Source organism: Brachyistius frenatus, unplaced genomic scaffold (genome assembly GCF_029030835.1).
Source record: "Brachyistius frenatus isolate BFR_SWC_R1_liver_20210118 unplaced genomic scaffold, ASM2903083v1 Contig_57, whole genome shotgun sequence".
NCBI classification, from domain to species: Eukaryota; Metazoa; Chordata; class Actinopteri; family Embiotocidae; genus Brachyistius; species Brachyistius frenatus.
Window position 1 is genome coordinate 126060 of NW_027210656.1, and position 17531 is coordinate 143590.

Sequence of the window (17531 nt, forward strand, 5' to 3'; positions counted from 1 at the left end):
TTTATTCCTTTCTGGAGACATTCTCATATCAGATGAGAGGGGAGGAGGCTTGTATGTGTCCATGGAACAGATGAACATATGTGCATGTACTGAAACAGAACTTCACATGCAAACACGAGGCCATGCACAAACACACACCTCGAGCAACCCACTGAGATACTTTGAGCAGAGGGAGCGGGGCTCCAGGTCAGGGCAGTGGGAGCTCCAGCCAGGCTGGGCAGTCAGGCTGACCATGCCCTGCAGTGTCCTCTCCAGACTGGGAAGGCCATAGAAGCGCGGGGCGTCAGATACCCGCAGGCTCTGAAGCAAACGGACTGCCAGCTGGCTCTTGAAGGGGCCTGCTAATGCCAAACAAAGCCTGGACAGACAGGAGAGGAGAGAGCGAAGAAGAGCAGGCAGGCAGAGAAAGGGAGTGAATAAAGATTTAGAATGGTTGACTATTCCTGCTGATGATAATTATCAACTTTCTAACCCTACAAGTTGGCTGCAAGTGAGTGCACATTTTCCTGCCTCACACAGTTATAAGAAGTACTTCTTTCATTCATTTTTAATGACAAAAAATGGAATTCATTAGTTGTGTAGAAAATATTTGAACATATCTCCAGCAGAGGAAAGGTCCTCAAAGCCAACTGTGTCTCTGTGACTTCAAGATACAGTCAATGCAGAAGAAGCATATACTTTGCCAGTGGACAGCCAGAAGTTTGTCAAGTCAACTTTATTTATGTAGCAAAGTTGCAATTCAAAGTGCTTCACAATTGTGTGTATGAAATCAACCTACCTGTCAGTGGTGCGTGTGAGACAAAGTAGTAAGGTGTTAAAGAAGCTGGTGAGCTCTCTCTGCAGCCTCTGGCTGACATGGTTCTTCAGTTCCTCCGGCTCTCCCGGGCTCTGAGTTGAGCTGTGGGTCTCAACACCGAGCAGTAAATTAAGGAGAGACGCCGTCTCCTGGAAGATTGAAGTAAAAGGAGACCAAGGATTTTTGTTTTTATGTTATTATTTTAAATTCATACTTGTCTGTTTTTACCTAATGTTGCTCTGTTTTCAGTTTGTTCTCTAAACTGCCAACATAGTTTACAATGCATCCTTTCCTTTCCCCCCCCCCCCCCCAGAGGGTTTATTAACTTTAGTGATATCATTATGATATGATGACAGTAAAACACAAGTTGCGTAATTTATCTGCCAACCTCTCTAAATTCAGACAACCTCATCCCCGGAGATAAAAGGTAGCAGAGGGTGAGAAGTGTATGCGAGCGAGCACCTCCTTCTCTCTTTCAAAAAACTCTGTTCTGGCAGTACGAAGCAGCAGCGTTTCCTACAGAGCAGTGCACACGGAGTGGGTAGCTAATGCAACAGTATGAAGCGACAGATGTTCCCGAAACAGCTCAGTAATTACAGAAAAGTCGGAGCGGAGCAGTGCAGCTCACCCCTACCAGGCATCCAGTCTGAGTCTGCTTCAGCTGCCAGGGGAGGACTTATTGTTTACACACACATTAATGAAAAAGCCAAGGTGAGACTGATTAGATCCTAAAAGTAGCTCTCCTCGCTAAAACAGTGTCTCTCCTCAGGCAATGATATGAATTCAACTTTTGTTTTAAGAGCTCAGGAAATGATCTCTGCCACAGATCTGAGGTGGAAAGCTGTGATACTACTTTTCTGTCGGTGTGACGGAGTAATATGTTCAGTTTGTTTGACGGCGTGTGTGATTTATTCAGGCTTGCATGGCACGAATACATTATAGCCCTCTGTTTTGGGGAGGAGGGAGCAAACCCAGATTGCTAGCTAAGGGAGATACATACACAAATTTTACAAACACGAACACATCAAATGCATACTACAGTAGTACACATTAATAAGATAAGTATAGTACATATTGATAAAATGGACACTAATGTACTGGGAAATCTATGTTCAGATACAAGGAATTGAAGCGATGCCAATGCGTCCATACCACATCCACAATGTAACTTATACCACATTGTGTCAAAAGAATTGGATCTATCACTTTGGGTCTAAATTCTCAAAAGAAATACTGCCCTGTGCTTTACTTCCATGCTTGTGCAGAAAGTGTAAATGATCTGTACCTGGTTGAGAAGCAGCTCCAGTATCCAGCGTAGGTCTTTGTCCTCTGGGTCAGACACAGACTCTGTGCACATCCATTTGAAGAAGGCATTCAGAAATGCAACAATTCCCACCAGCAACCTTTCATCCTCAACACAAGCTGGACGCACCTGGAGAAACCTGCAGGGAGGAAGAGATGGGGGCCGTGACTACAGGAGGAGGAGAACATGGCTGGAACAATAACATATTCTAAACAGCTGAAGTGTTATCTGCTCTTTTTTTTTTCTTTTTTTTTTAACCATATTCTTGTCTATTTTACTCTCATTCTGTTGTAAAAAAAAAATGTCACACAGCAAAAATATAAACTGCACAAACGAATAACAAGTTCAAGACACATGCCACTAGACAGGTGAAACCTAAAGTGTTAAAAAAAAACCTGATGGAATCAGTCGAATCCAAAAAAAAAAATTTAAACCGACAAACTTGAATGTACTTTTGTGGAGGCTTGCATTTCAATGTATTCAATATTAAAAGTATTAAATTCCTTTATAGTCCTTTTAATTTTTCATCTTAAGGATGTGAAATTAGTTTGTTTTTGTTTTTTAGATGATAATAATAATAAAGATTCTAATAAAGATATATGTCACCAGATAATTTGAATTTAAATTTGAGGGACAATATGAAGCAGATAATAGACATACAGTTCCATCAAGAGTGCAAAATTTAATTTGCAAAGACTATTGTCAAAAAATACAAGTTCCTTATACTTGTTTAGGCAATCTTTAATACTCATAAAATCTTCCAAATATAGATAAAAGACGGATGTGCATGCGGTATACCTGGTCACTGCTGACTGCCAACTGAGGGAGCGGAGGATGTCTCTGCAGCTGTGGGTGGGAGTGTGAGGGAGAGCCAGCCTGTCAATCAACAAGTAGAGGCTGAGCCTGGACAGGGCAGAGGCCACAGAGCTGTGTCCTGCTGCAGTGATGATGGCCTGGATGCAGTCCTGCAGGGCCGTGGGGGGGTGCACTGCCTGCAGTGACACAACCTGTGCTTCTGACATCTTTAAGTCAGGATGAAAGCTGCGGGGAACAAAAATGGAAATGGTTAAAAAATATATATATATTCTAAATCAAATTACATGACTAGTGGTGTGCCGACAAGTGTGTTGCATAAGCGGAACCCACGGAAGCATAGTAATGAGTGTGTTAACAAACATATTTGATTGCCAATCCGGAGGGATGAGACACAAACTGAATTATGTCGTGACGATATCTAACAAAGATTGTTGCATTTTGAGCTTCGTAGTGAGAAGCCACAATATTTTAGGTTGAGCACTTCTCTATATTGTGGTATTTAGCATATGGTAAGTACAAACAAGACTCCGGTCAATTCTCATTGACGAATCCATCTTAAACAAGTACACTTCTCCCAATCATAGCGCTGAACAAAATGTAGTTTTAGATGGATTGATCCATTGGTAGTGTGCTTCAAACGTCTGTGCTGTAATCAAGCTGTTCAAAACTGTGAGAGACATTCCCATTTGTTTGAATTAGGTCACATTAGAGGTAAATGAAGATAGATGAAACACAAGACGCCAAGAGTCTGAATCTAATTCTTCACTAAAACTCCCCACAAGAGAGACTGTTGTTACCAGAGCAATATGTGGCAGACTCTTTCTTTGAAAAAAAAAATATATATATCCTGCCAGCAAACTTTTGTTGTGGTCAGTTTCTTCAACATCTACTTCTTTAGACCAAACTAACTATACTGCAGGGTTATTTAAACACAAAGTAAACTGCCAGAGTATCGACAGCGCTAAACTTGAACAGATTAATGGGCATATATGAAAATTCAAACTATAATCCCTCAAATGCCTTTTGCAGTAAGGGGCTGCATACTTTTGATTGACACAAACTTTGATCTACCTTGATCTAACTCTATTTGTTATTTAATCACAATTGTTATACAAGATAAAATGACAACAGACTTTGGTGTTCCAATTTTTTTTTTTTTTTTTTAAATTAGACTATGCAATGTCTCGCATTAAGTTGGAAAACACAACAATCTTACTCATTGACATCACTGATAACGCCACGCAGCTCCTCAAGGAGGTTATCTATCCCAGAGTGCCACGCAGTGTTCCAGGCCACCTGCAGGGCTTGGCGGGCAGAGCTGAGGGTCTGGAGGTCAGAGGAAGGAGCCAGGATGCAGCAATACGGGCTAACAGCGTGGTGAGTTGCCGCCTGAAACGGGATGTTGTACCTTGAAGAAACATGAGGCATTGATTACAAAATGTAATATTGTTTGAAAAGTGCTTTGATGAGGACAAAAAAAGACGACAACATTGAACAAGAGAATGTTAAATTGTCCGTTGTCGGCCTTACCTGCGTACTACTGTCAACGGCAGGGAGAACTGTGTGAGGGTCACGTTTGTGTTGGATTTGTTCGACCTGATGACACAAACGAGCAGTACAACAAAATATTAAATGGAGGCACACTAACGTGAAAAGTATAGAAAGCCCAAATAGAGGAAAAATAAACTCACCATATCTCAATGCTGGCGATCTCATCAAATAACAGTAAACTCATCAGGACAGCAACCTCACTTCCGCTGCCTTTATTCTCCTTCAGTATCAAGGATGCTACGATGGAGACACAACACAGGCAATTTACATAATAAACAAACCATAAACTTTATCACTCAAGCTCATGAATAAATGAAAATGAATTTTAAACATGGAATTCCAAGTGGCAAACACTTGTAGACTAATTTCTAAATTAAAGCTTGGAAAACCTTGTAATGTATAAACATCTTCTATCTTTTGCATAAACATCCTGATATATCTCTATTTTCTGTCCAAATCAGACTGATAACATCATAAGAATATACAGGAAGTAACCATGAACCTGAAAATATTCTCTAATCTAAATGAGTGACTGACAATTTAGCTGCATGCAACAACTATTTTAATTGCTATAAACATTCCCAACTACCATTAAGATGAAGCTCTCGACAGTGTGCTTGTGTTGAGCTGAGCTCCATAGCAACAAGTTGCATCATATCAATATGCCACTTGCTGCAGAGTGACAACATGTTTTAAAGCTACGCATCAGTGGATGACTTGAGAATGTGCCCCTGAGCTACACGACACGTGTATAGCTGTTACTTAATGAGTTGTCTTGTGAACGTACCCCTGAGCAGTGTGAGGAGCAGGAGGTTGCGCTGCGCCAGGCTGTGCCTCAGAGACGGATCAGCATACACCAGCTTTCTCAAGATGCATACACAAGGCTCCAGCAGACAATCCAAGCTCTGGGGACAACAGCAACCTACTCACTTGATGTTTAATTGCAGGGAAAAACACAAGCGCGCGCATGCACGCACGCACGCGCGCACGCACGCACGCACGCACACACACACACACACACACACCTTCTTTCTGCCTTCTCCTGTTCTGTGTCTCATATGCAAACGCAAAAGAATATTCTTACTGTCAGTTCACATAAGCTAAAAGCTAAATTTGTGACTGCGCAGTTTGCAGGCAAAGGGGAATTGGGACAAACACGACCTGCAGACATCCTCCTTACACACTTGTTAGCTGAGACAAGTCATTCTCCGTAACCCTGTTACTCCACCTCTATGTAGCAAGAAATGTGGGACGATTACCCCTGGCAGTTTGTGATTCCAGGCCTGGGAATGATCAGCAGACTGCGGTGACTCGAGGGTAAAAATCACTGCTGACCGGGGCCTGTCTGACACTATTAATACAGGCCATTTCATCCCTCTATCATCCACGCCTCAGTGGGTTTCCTGCACATCCACTGGCAACACATGTACTCACATAAGCCCACAAAAACAAGGACAAGTATGCGAACGGGAGCACATGGTACCGCATTCATGAAATACAGGATTTGTTTTGTTTGGCTTTGAAATCAATATATTCAGTAGGCACCTATTTATCATTTTGCCAAAGCTGTTGGTTTTTACCTTGTTGCCATTTACACTCTCCATAATGAAAGAAATGACTTTATCTGCTACCCCGAGGTTTTTCAGCACAGGGTGCATTGATGTGTCTGAGGGGAAGAAAGAACATTTCAATATACAGTACAAAAATAAACATTTGCATAATTGTTGGCTATTTTCTTTTTCCCGTTTGTCTAAAACATATGGTAGTGGGAGGGCACAAACACAGCTGCACTCGCTGCAAATTGCAGTTTTCACAAGGGGAAAGCTCTCACTTCTCACAAACTTTTAAAAATGTATTTATATTTTATTAAGCATATAGAAGTTCATATACAACTCTGATTAGAACAAGTACAGCACTTAAATCAGGAGTTACATGGAGGTGAATTTTCAGCAAGTGCCTTTTGCCTGTAGATTTTTCAGTGTTACTGTCCCATTCTTAGGTTTGCTGGCACTTGTGGGGTAAAACTATGAAAACAGAGAGGACTAATTTAAAAATACAGGAGCTGGAAGGGGCCCTAAATGTAACCGCAGTCAGAGTTTCCAATTAAAATATGCTTGTCTGTACAAGCTCTGATCTGATATAGAGAGAAATTTACAAAGGTAGACCAAGAGAGTGGTTTAAAAGTATTACCCGTGGATTGTACCGGGCACAGGTCTGCTTTGTTCTGTCCTCTGCATGGCTTCACACCCCATCAGGAGCGTTTCAGATGAAAAGTTTTGTCTAACTTCCTGATCTGGTCTTTTTTTTTCTTGATTTTTGAGCTTCTATCAGGTAAACATTGAAATAAATAATTTAAAAAAATTTAAAAAAATATCCTACTTTGTTTTGCTGTAGCCTACAGACAAAGTTAATATAGTTGGCTTTGTTTTAGTTTAAGATTCAGCTTGGAAACATATCAAAATAACACATTAGCCGAGTTCATAATACGGATTATTACATTTAACAGACAGCTCACCTTGGAGCACTACAGACAGCTGTTCTGCAGCCGATCTTCTCAGGGAGATGTCAACAGTGTCCGAGTACAGGATACAATACAGCTTCTCCACTGACTCCACCTGGGCACCATTAAGCACGTTAAGTAAGTACCTATTTCTGTCTGTGCGCAAGTTTCTTTTGTTCTTTCTGTGCATGAAGACGTATACCTTCAGGACGGACTTGTTGCTGGTATCCAGTGTGATGTCTAAAGGGTTTCTGAGACAGTAGAGGTTGGAGAGTGAGGCGATCACTGGTTGATCCAGGTCTGGTCTGACTGCGTTTGCTGCATCATTGCAGGTCAGGTGGGGCAGGATTTGTTGCACTGCTACTATTCTCACACTGTTAATAACAAGTAATAATACAATTTACACAACTCTGTAGTTGAGAATGTTGTTGAAAATAATACAATGTATTAAAAACATCAAATAACTTTGCATGTGATAAAGCAAGACAGAGACATGCTTGAAAATGTTACCAGGCTTTTATGTTTTTTTCAAACAGCAATTGGTTGTCAAAATATATCTGGCAGGGCAGACAAATCTATTAGCTGCTGCCAAAATTTACCAGGGCTTCTGTGGGTGTTAATTTCCATCTCTATCAATATTCATAGACTGGGATTGGATGGGAAGCTATTTTACACAGGCCTCAAAGAGCATTTAGATGAGTTGATGAGTACATCATCTGACAGGAACATGGGTAATATGGGTAATATGTCCACCACAAGTATTGTAGAGCAAAACATTCGGGCTCTCAGGAGCTTATCTGGTGAACAAAAAACCCTGAGACCCAATGTCAAAACCATCAAACGGCTTCACACAAAGAAAGAAACAGAAGATGAAGTATACACATCACAGAAATATACACACATCTCCAATATGCACACACATTTGGGCAGGCGCATAATGCCCAAAATAAAACAGAGAGGGAAAAAAACCACAAACATTGACAAAAGAAGGACCCAAGGCCCTGACTCACGTGGGTTGTTTCGTGAAAAGCAGTCTGAGCGCTGCTTTGAGCTTCGCTGTACTTGGGAACACGTCGTCTCTTGTCACGTCCGACATGTCACTTATCAACAGGACACAGTTTCCCAGTGAGTCTTCGGTGCTGGCGTAACCCTAACACACACAGACACACACACACAATTCTCAGACTGCCTTGGCATACAATGGAGCAAACAATGGGGAATTCCAGCTTAGCAGTGTGACAGTAGCTAAAATATGCATTGCTTTGATTACGGGTGGTTTCATTTCATCTCTTGTTGACATCTCCGATTGGCCTCCTTGAATTAAATCACACTTGACAGCCTAGTCAAAATCTCATGTATATTCATGAAGAATTTCCTGGCTTTCTGTTGCCTGAAACTGAACAATTAATACAAGTTTTGTTTTGTTTTTTCTAGCCAAAAAGGAAACAATATAACATAGAATATGTAAATGAGAGAATAACTACATTTTTCTCACTGGCAGCTCAATATGCAGTCTTTGCGGTCCAAGAGCGCTAATATTGCACTTTTGATCGCAGTTGTTTTGCTTGTGGAGAACAAACACCGCTTCCTCCCCTCCATAAATATAATGTAATGAGTTCCAAACATGATTCTGCTTTATGAGCTCTGCAGTGCAAATAACTGCGCAGCCTCTAGAAAGAGCACAACACCTGTAATATGGGCATGACCGGGTAAAGTGCCTCATTGAATCTGTCCCAGGTTGATGCTGTCATCATCAATTGTCCCTTGAGCAGGAATAGCAGGATATCCTTGGCAGGAACATTCACCTATAGATCACAGGCAAAGTGCTGAAGTCACAAAGTCACTACTGATAAGAAATCAACTAGGAAGGAATGTAAGTGACAGATTTTTAAATGTCTAAATTACAGGACAGTTTAGTATGACCTTAGACTGATGTACAGTAAAAAAAAACCAACTAAAAAAAACACACACAGCACACACAAATGCCTCTACTTTTAATGTCATGACTAGGGGGACTAGGGTTCCAAGTTCTTACTTCGTAAACAACAACAGTAACACAGTGAGATTCAGATTCTGTATGAAATATATCTACTTTTAGTGATGTTTATTGTTGCTGTGCACAAGTTACGCTGCGTAACGGTAATATTTAATCAACAATTCAGAATGTTGCTATTATCTCAATGTAATTTCTTTTCATCATATAAAAAATTATACCAACATTATCATGAGATTAAAACACAGACCTAAACTGACATATAAAAGACTGAATGAAGAATGGCCGAGCTCAAAGGTCTAAAAGTCACACGTTTATATATATATATATATATATATATATATTTTATTTTTTTTATTTTTTTTTTCTTAAGTAAAAGAAGTGCAAGAACATCTACCTTTTCTGCAGAGTCCTGGAGTCCAAAAGTGCTTATTTCATAGAGCACCCTGTGGTGGAGAAGGAAGTTGACGCCAGTGCACGACCCTGTTGCCTGTCGTGACATATTCTGGATGCCAAGGCAGTCCTGGGGATATATGTAATCACACCAGAGCATATCATAAATTATCGCTTACCCCTCACTCCTACTCGCATACAAGCATTTCAGTTCACTTTAAATGTAGCTATGCTCTTCAGACAGTGATTGGTAAAATGAAAAGAAAGGCTGATTTCAAATGTCAAGTGGGGGTTTCATGGCACACTGTCAAAGAGCTGTGACTCAGCCTACGTATTTACACAGGGATGTTCCACCAAACAGGCCCACAGTGAAGCTGCATCAGACTGCTATACTTCTGCCATGAATCCTTTACACTCATTTAGACAATGACTGACTACATAAGATGGCTTGCTCTGACCTTGACCAGGTTTAAAGTGAATTCATATGTTTCCGTCTTGACAGGCAGCAAAGGATGGGACAGCAGCTTGAGGAAGAGTTTTTGGCTCTCAGTTTGGAGGAGGGGACTGGGCTGATCGAATTTCCACCTGATGAAGGACAACCAAAATGTAATCTGGCAAAAAAATACTTGATATATAAATGCAGCAGCACGTGTGAAGGATTTTACATCACATAAACTAAGATCATCATCTTACAGGTATGAGCAAATGTGAACACATTCTTTGATGATGGGCAAGTGCTGGTGAAATGGAAGGCCATCTATGGCTTGGTCTGCCAGCTCCAGTAACTCCAACCAGTTCTTTTTCCCCTTGAGGAAGGAACACATCAATTGAGAACTGTGGTATGGGTTAGAGGCTTGCAGATTTTCCTATAACTATACTGTAAATCTCCATGTCTGTAAAAGATGACCGGTATCTCTACTTGAGCTCATGTGTCGTGCAGCTCATACCTCAGCTTGTGCTTCTTTGAGAAAGTTGCATGTGGATTCCATCCAGAGGGCAGCTCGGGTCAACCTCCTGTAGAGGTCATGGCTGTCTGAGTTCACCTGCTCCAAGTAGGCCACTGCGGTCTCTTGCATGCTGGGTAATAAACTTCCCAATGATGTGTCCAAGCATAAGTGGAAAATAGCTGTTGCCGTGCTCTCTGGGAGATTATCACTCGCCTGTGCAGGGTTCAAAGGAACATTAACTTTCAAATGGAACATAATCAATATATTGATGTGATTGGATCACACAAGCGCACACACACCTTCTCAGGAGGGAGGATGATCTGTAGGAGTTTAATGGTGAATATGGCAGTGCCTATGTAGGCCATTCTGTGGTGAAGCTGAGAACTGTGGGGAGTGTCTGCTGAACAGCTCTGGTGATAGCTCAGAATATCCCCCAGCAGCTCCATGCAGGCTTGCAGCTTCTCCTTCTAAAATACACACAGACAGAAATGTAGACAAAAGCACGCATGCCACACAAACACACCAACACATGCACATGTATTCAGATCGCGTGCATGTTCACACACTCAGACACAGCCACTGGCTGGGAGCCAAGAGAAATATTGTTCGTTCCAGGGGTTAGGAATTGAATGTAATCAGATTTCAGGGTTATTTTGGGACAAGATACAGATCCACCCTATCTCTGTATGAATAAATTGGAACAATCTATTCTCAGCTACTTTGTTCTGGGTGTAGAAACTGCACAATAGAAGGTAAATACCAGCAGGGGGCAGTACATGCCCTGTGCATTGCTGAGGCTGGTATGAACACTTCGGTCCATTCCCATAGGAAAAACCTAGAGGTCTGGCACACAGAAGCTGCTCTCCACATAAAGATGACAAAATAGTTCGCAGGTTGCAAGGCTCTGGGCATGTATTAAACAGCAGAGGGCCACAGGGGCCTGGGCTTGACAAGTGTGTAAATCCCCCTGCAGAGAAACATACCCTTTAAACAGCCAGGGAGGATAACAAATGATTCTGCATGGTAAAAAAAAAAAAAAAAACACACCTGTTTAACACAATCTACTGTATTGTGTGCACTTCATACACATAATAAATGAAGACATTTACTAACCCAGCAATTCTGTGCTTGGATAAACACGTGAAGTTTGCATGCATGTGTAAGAAGCTCTTTGTATCCAGCAGAAAGCCTTTGTAACCTTATATAATTCATTCAGCTCAATCACATGCCCACAATTCTCCTTGACAGTTGAGTGCCGTATGCTTGTGTGTCTGTGGTAAATTGTCTGGTGGCCAACCCAGTTCCCCTTTTCAGTGAAGTGTATCCATTCATCTACATAAGAGGCTGTCATGAGTTGTGTTGACTTGCCAGCTCCATCCCCACCAGGCTGCGTTCATCCCAGACCAGCTCGCAAACACTGTCCCTGAGCAGGAGGACAGAGTCACACAGCAGCTCCAGAACACCATGGAACACATGCGAACCTTCTGAGAAACAGGAGGGGAAGAGGGAAACAGAGCAGGAGCAGAAAATATTTTTTGACAAGATCAAATAGCTGATAGAATCCAGTCAAAGTAGAAAAACAGGAAGGGGATATTTACAGTATCTCACAGTTACTGAAGCTATAAAAAAAAAATTTTAAAAAAGGAAGCAAAACAGATGGAGATTATGGATTTATGTATTTAAAAATGTTCTTTTTACCCTCCCAATTTCACTAAACAACAAAACAAAAACAACACATTGGTTCCTACCTGTCTTAAGCAGTGGTATGGCATGCTCCATAGTCATAACGGTGAACTGAGCCAAAGTAAGTTGCCGTAACTGCAGCTCCAGGACATCTTCAACACCCAGGTCAGGAAGCTCCAAGGGGGCCACATCTGTAGGTGAATGGGGAATCTGTCTGGGGGCCTGCACAGCTGCTCCACCTCTGTGCGAGCTGCCACTGGATGAATCACAGACAAGAGAGGGAGACAACTGTAAATTCATGATCTGTTCTTGAACCATTCAAATACAAGGAGTGACGTATCAGCTGTATAGGGATGGATCATAAAACTGAATATGCCATCACGGGAATCAAAACTGATTTTTAAGCACTACAGACCAGCCGCTAGGGGGCTCCTAGCATTGTTCATATTTAAGAAGGACAAAATCCTTCACAGTCTGTCATTCCTTACATTGTTTTATCTTCCTTGTGTGAGTTGCTCGTGTCTGTAGTAATTTTGTCATTATCAAAGCCACAGAAAACCCCACTGTGCACAAAATTCCAAAGAGCCAGTAAGTATAGGACTCGCTTCTAAGATCTGATGAACAGCATCGACAACAACGCTGAATCATATCAAAATGTTATTTCTACCAGCAGGGCAGACTGACTAACATAATATAATTTATGCCTCTGAAGTGTGACAGACTCAAACCGAAGGAATCTCTCCTTTCACTGCCAACATCATTACTAACAACATCCACAGAAATCTCAGACAAGAAGAGACATGCAGAAGGAGATGCCATTTATTTACCTTCAATGTCCCTTTTTCTGTTTAAAATGTATAGTTATGTAGTTTCCTACATGCACACACCTGTTAGAGGCTGTATCTCCGTCTTGACCATCTCCCCTGGCTCTCTGGCCTGTGCGTCCCACCACAGAAGGCCGAGGAGAGCACTCTGCCCCGGGAGAGGAGGCCTGTGATCGCTGGGTTCCCAAAACCTCCTGGGTGTAAGAGAAGGACGAGTTCTGGGACACTGGATCTGCACAGCCACAAAAAAAAAAAGTAGAAAACAGAGCATACTCGGCTATTTGTGGCACATTAAGCCTTTATGATAGAGTGGAAAGATTAATATAGAGATGTTACAATATCCCCCTTGTCTGAAATTAATCAGTCGGATTAGATAGCAATACCATTTTTTTACAACAGGTTGAATTAGAGGAAAGATATGGATGATTAGCACATAAAACTGTTGCAGTTTTAGTGAAAGTCTGTAATCAGCCCAAGTGCAACCTGCTGATAGATATCAGTTGGTAATGTAAACATATGGGCACAAACAGGACAAGCAAGCAAATATAATTGACAACCACTGAAATCACTTCATACCAGCATTTAAAAACACCTGTAAAAAGATCTACAGATGAGGCGACCTAGTAAAACATGCTACCTTGTTTTGCAGAGTAGAAGCTTGGATCTTGATGAAAGCGCAGTCTCTTCCTCAGCCCCACGCAAAGCTGCCGCAGGCAGGAAAGAGCCTGCAAGTGGAGGTAGCTCGCCTCACCTTTACCCGAACCCATCCTCAAGAGGGACAGAAGGTTCTGGAAACAGATATCAGAGGTGTTGTATTACTTTGAAGCTGGATTATGGATGAACAACTACTAATATCCTATTTGGATTGTCTTCCAAGTAGGCAAATATATTGGACAATATACAGAGCCAAGTTGAGACAAACAATCTCCAAAGACTTTGTATAAATAAGACTGAAACTCAGACAGTGATAGAAAAGTTGTAATAAAGTAAAAAAAAAACTAGAAGGGAAAGTAGAATTTAATTATTGAAACAGCCCATTTGTTCCAAGTCCAGATTTCTTGCCCTTGTAGCTCATGATGTCATCTCTCTCAATTCAAGCCCTTTAATTTTGCCTAATTGCGCCAGTAACTCAAAGGAGCAGCAAGTAAAGCCACAAGTAGAAAAGTACTTTCCTGTGATGATTCCTTTCTGATGATGAGACTGCTGGGTGACAGCATGCTAATGCCACCTGGAGACCAATGTAATTTGATGCACCACTTTATTAACAAAATGTTCATAGTGGCTCATCAGGGCAAAATTATGTCTCCTCCAACACTGTCTCTGCCAATGAAATGTAGAGCTCGGAAGCAGATGCACTTTGTTACAGACAGGATAATGGTGGATGCATCAAAAAGTGTAGCTCACTTCCATAGAGACGGAGAGAGAGTATTTCTCGTGAATGTAAAAAGTGTGAGTTCATTCAGGCTTCAGGATGGTGACCCCGTGCATCAGCTGTTGATATTCCTCAAAAGCCGGCATGACAAGGCCGACAGCTGTTCAAAGCCTGCGGACGACTGTGTCCAGTTATACAGAAACTCTGCTACTGAATAAGGCCTTAGAGGAAACAAGTAAAATGTTCTGACAAGGACTTTCACACCCCGTAAGAGGTACATTATGACCAAACTATATCCTCAAAGCAATCTAGTACCTACTCAAGCAAAGTAAGCCTCCAGAGACCTCCACAGCCTCCTGCAAGATCAGGGACACAGAGTTATAAATTGATGTTTTGTCCAAGGTCACTATTTGACAGGTTATTCATTTGACAGTTGGAGTGACCATCCTACGAATCCATTATGAGTCGGTCATGTGAGCAACTCAAAACAAAACACTCCACATAATTGATGTGAATAAAGAATACTAGTTGTCTAGAAACCAGGAGAAGATAAACAAGCCCCAGCATTCTTAATCAACATCTTTATCTCTTTGGACAGCAAGAGTGAAACAACCCTTTTAAAGTTAAGACAGTGTCAATTATCCATCGCACACAGAGACTTGTCTTGAATATAAGCACTTCACCTGACGCTTACAAAAAAATTAAACTGATAAAAATCAGAGCCTTCAAAGAAAATGTGATGGCACCGACATCCACTCTAATGCCCTGCAACAAGATGCTGAAATTGTAAATCCTCAACACCAGTTTTTCATGACATATTTGAGATCAGTATAACCATAAATTATTCAAAAGAAATCCATGGTATCAGAAGATGATTAAAATATGAGTCATTCTAACATATTCTCTTATAATGCAATAATGGCAACTGCAGCTACAATAGCACACACCCGCCCATACGGGTCCCTCCGTGTTCTACAAATAAACCTGCAGAGGTAAGCAGAAATGTATGCACATTTACAATAGTACTACTATTGTGCAAGACCGTGGTAATGTAGTGGTACCTTCACAATACTGGGCCTTTGCAGGAAGATCTCAGCAGGAAAGTCTTGCATTATGACATCACACAGCAGTTCACACGTTGTCCGCACCAAATTGGGATTGCTGCTCCCTAGAGAGCTATTTAAAAAGAATTAAAGCAGATATACCGTATTTAATGCTCTGTATTTCTACATCATACATGCTTGTCAAGTTGATTAAACTGAAAAGGTTTAGTGATAAGAAAAACAACTAAATACAATCTGTCCTGTCAGTGGAGTTGGGTATTAAACCAAATCTTTTTATTTATTCAGAAACTGTTGCATAACAAAAAAATAATAATAAATTATATTGACTCGTAATTTAGTTTTACAGCGAATTTAACGACAGATATAATATAGTATTAGTTACAGAAATGTATTGTCTCTCACCTCTCATTGGACGAAAGTATGTGTCTGTCTGTGTTTGTCAAAGTCAGCCATGGAAACACAGAAAACTTCAGACACCTCACAGATTCGTGCACTAAACCACACAGAGGAAAAATGGTAAAAGAAGCCATATATAGAAAAAAAAATATCAAGCATATCCATAAGACAAAAGTAACGGCTAATTTCTCGCAAAGTGCACCTGCTATCTTCTGAGGTGGTACATCTGTATTTCTTGGCATACTCTTGAGGAAAAAACCCATTTTAGGCAAATTGTCTTCAATTGGAGCTGCAGAGGAAACATTAGATTTGTTAATGAAATAACATTTTCCATCGTGCAAATATTTAATCAATACGCCATAAGAGGACAACACACATCATCGCATGCCACCTGTCTCTAATGTAAGACTGTGAACATTTAGGGTTTTGTAAATGACAGATTCTAAACACAAACAAATATTTGGCTTAACTTGCACCACCTGTTGGAGTTGTACCATGTGGTCCATGCGAGGAGACAACTGTTTGACGAGGGAGTAGCTCAGGTAGCTGGAACAGCTGGTCCAGGGTTCCATCGATGACAGCTCGCAGTCTGGGCTCCATATTAGGAGATAGTTGGATAAGAAAGTCCACTGCACCAACGTCTCTCAGCATCTGGGCTGCACTAGGATGCTGTGAAGACAAAAGCGACAACATAAATAGTCACAAGTTTTGGTGTGATTTACCGTGTGGTATTGTAAAAGTACTTACTTATCATGAGAGATGCTATTAAAAAATATCACTGGACAAATCTCAACACATTTATGCCGCTGGTAATAGTTAATACAAGTGCAGTGTGTTTGTGATGTGGAGGAAACTTTAGGCTGCCATGAAACTATGGACACAATTTTTGTAATATTATAATATGCCAGAAGTGTTGTCTTTTCCAGGTTTTTAAGATTGCATTAGGAAAGTGATGCAATTTCTGAATTTAGCACTGTTCTGGCTTTTCTATCATTTGTCATTACCAATTCAATCAGAACAACCACATTAATAACAATGATTTATCTAAAAAATCTTGTAGTGTCAACATTTTGTTTAAGCACCAATAGTCACCCCTGCAATATTTTTTTGCAATATTGAGGTATTTTCTAAAAACAATATTGTGAAATCTAATTTTGTCCGTATCATCTAAGCCCGACTCCTTCAACTGACTGGTTAAAGTTTGGTTAGCCTGTTTAAAGAAAGGCTGAAGCCAAGATCAAAATTATATTTAAAGCTTATCATCTCATGCATGTGTATATCTACCTTTGATAAAGTTGAAAGCAACCCGAGGACCTCCTCCTTCAATGGCACCTCGGGGAAATTGAACCACTCCAGTAGATACACAAACAGCATCTTCTCTTGGACAATGTCACAGACGGAAATCAGGGAATGGTCCAGCTTACACAAGATGCTCTTCAGTGCTCGACCTCGTATCTCCACCAGAGAGTGGCCTAAAGGTTTGGAGAAAACAAAGTGTTACGTTGAAACAGCGGAGGAAGCGAAGTTTTAGCAAACTAATCTTATGGGACGACAGCGACGCTTCACTGAGTTGGAGGTTCCTTGGATAATGCTGGGCAGGTTTAGTAATATTATTCTGAACAAAAGCAACTACTGAAAGTAATTTAGAGTCAACTTATAGACAGTTGCTGTTGTGAGTTAGCATGCGAGCGGCTAAAGGGTTTGTTCACCTAAGTTCAGCTAAGGTCTCCATACTTCGGTTCTGCCTACCTATTTTCCTTATAAGGGCAGATAACTCCATGCCGGGTGTGTTGTTATAGTGCGTTTCCTTGTGTAAAACCGAGTTATAAAAGCTGAGGTATCGACCGAGGGTCGTCTGTCTCGTGAGAAGTTTCCTGCCAGTGTCATGTCAAC

At 41.1% G+C, this 17531-nt stretch overlaps 1 protein-coding gene across 1 annotated transcript in view; it reads right to left on the reverse strand.

Moving 5' to 3' along the window:
• Positions 1 to 17531, reverse strand: part of rttn (rotatin) — a 31598-nt gene extending 14067 nt beyond the window's left edge. Inside the window, exons 1-28 of the mRNA XM_069705475.1 lie at positions 17388 to 17531; positions 16923 to 17110; positions 16133 to 16307; positions 15841 to 15927; positions 15645 to 15735; positions 15240 to 15354; positions 13444 to 13594; positions 12870 to 13038; positions 12048 to 12238; positions 11668 to 11783; positions 10599 to 10766; positions 10300 to 10512; positions 10046 to 10158; positions 9811 to 9937; positions 9357 to 9482; positions 8655 to 8771; positions 7977 to 8116; positions 7169 to 7340; positions 6982 to 7081; positions 6047 to 6132; positions 5254 to 5371; positions 4607 to 4703; positions 4446 to 4511; positions 4132 to 4323; positions 2898 to 3140; positions 2082 to 2238; positions 779 to 945; positions 139 to 358 (exon numbers count right to left, since the gene is read on the reverse strand). Of these exons, the coding sequence (XP_069561576.1) occupies positions 139 to 358; positions 779 to 945; positions 2082 to 2238; positions 2898 to 3140; positions 4132 to 4323; positions 4446 to 4511; positions 4607 to 4703; positions 5254 to 5371; positions 6047 to 6132; positions 6982 to 7081; positions 7169 to 7340; positions 7977 to 8116; positions 8655 to 8771; positions 9357 to 9482; positions 9811 to 9937; positions 10046 to 10158; positions 10300 to 10512; positions 10599 to 10766; positions 11668 to 11783; positions 12048 to 12238; positions 12870 to 13038; positions 13444 to 13594; positions 15240 to 15354; positions 15645 to 15735; positions 15841 to 15927; positions 16133 to 16307; positions 16923 to 17110; positions 17388 to 17418 (3936 nt within the window). The 5' untranslated portion in view covers positions 17419 to 17531. The remainder of the gene's footprint in view (positions 1 to 138; positions 359 to 778; positions 946 to 2081; positions 2239 to 2897; positions 3141 to 4131; positions 4324 to 4445; positions 4512 to 4606; positions 4704 to 5253; positions 5372 to 6046; positions 6133 to 6981; positions 7082 to 7168; positions 7341 to 7976; positions 8117 to 8654; positions 8772 to 9356; positions 9483 to 9810; positions 9938 to 10045; positions 10159 to 10299; positions 10513 to 10598; positions 10767 to 11667; positions 11784 to 12047; positions 12239 to 12869; positions 13039 to 13443; positions 13595 to 15239; positions 15355 to 15644; positions 15736 to 15840; positions 15928 to 16132; positions 16308 to 16922; positions 17111 to 17387) is intronic.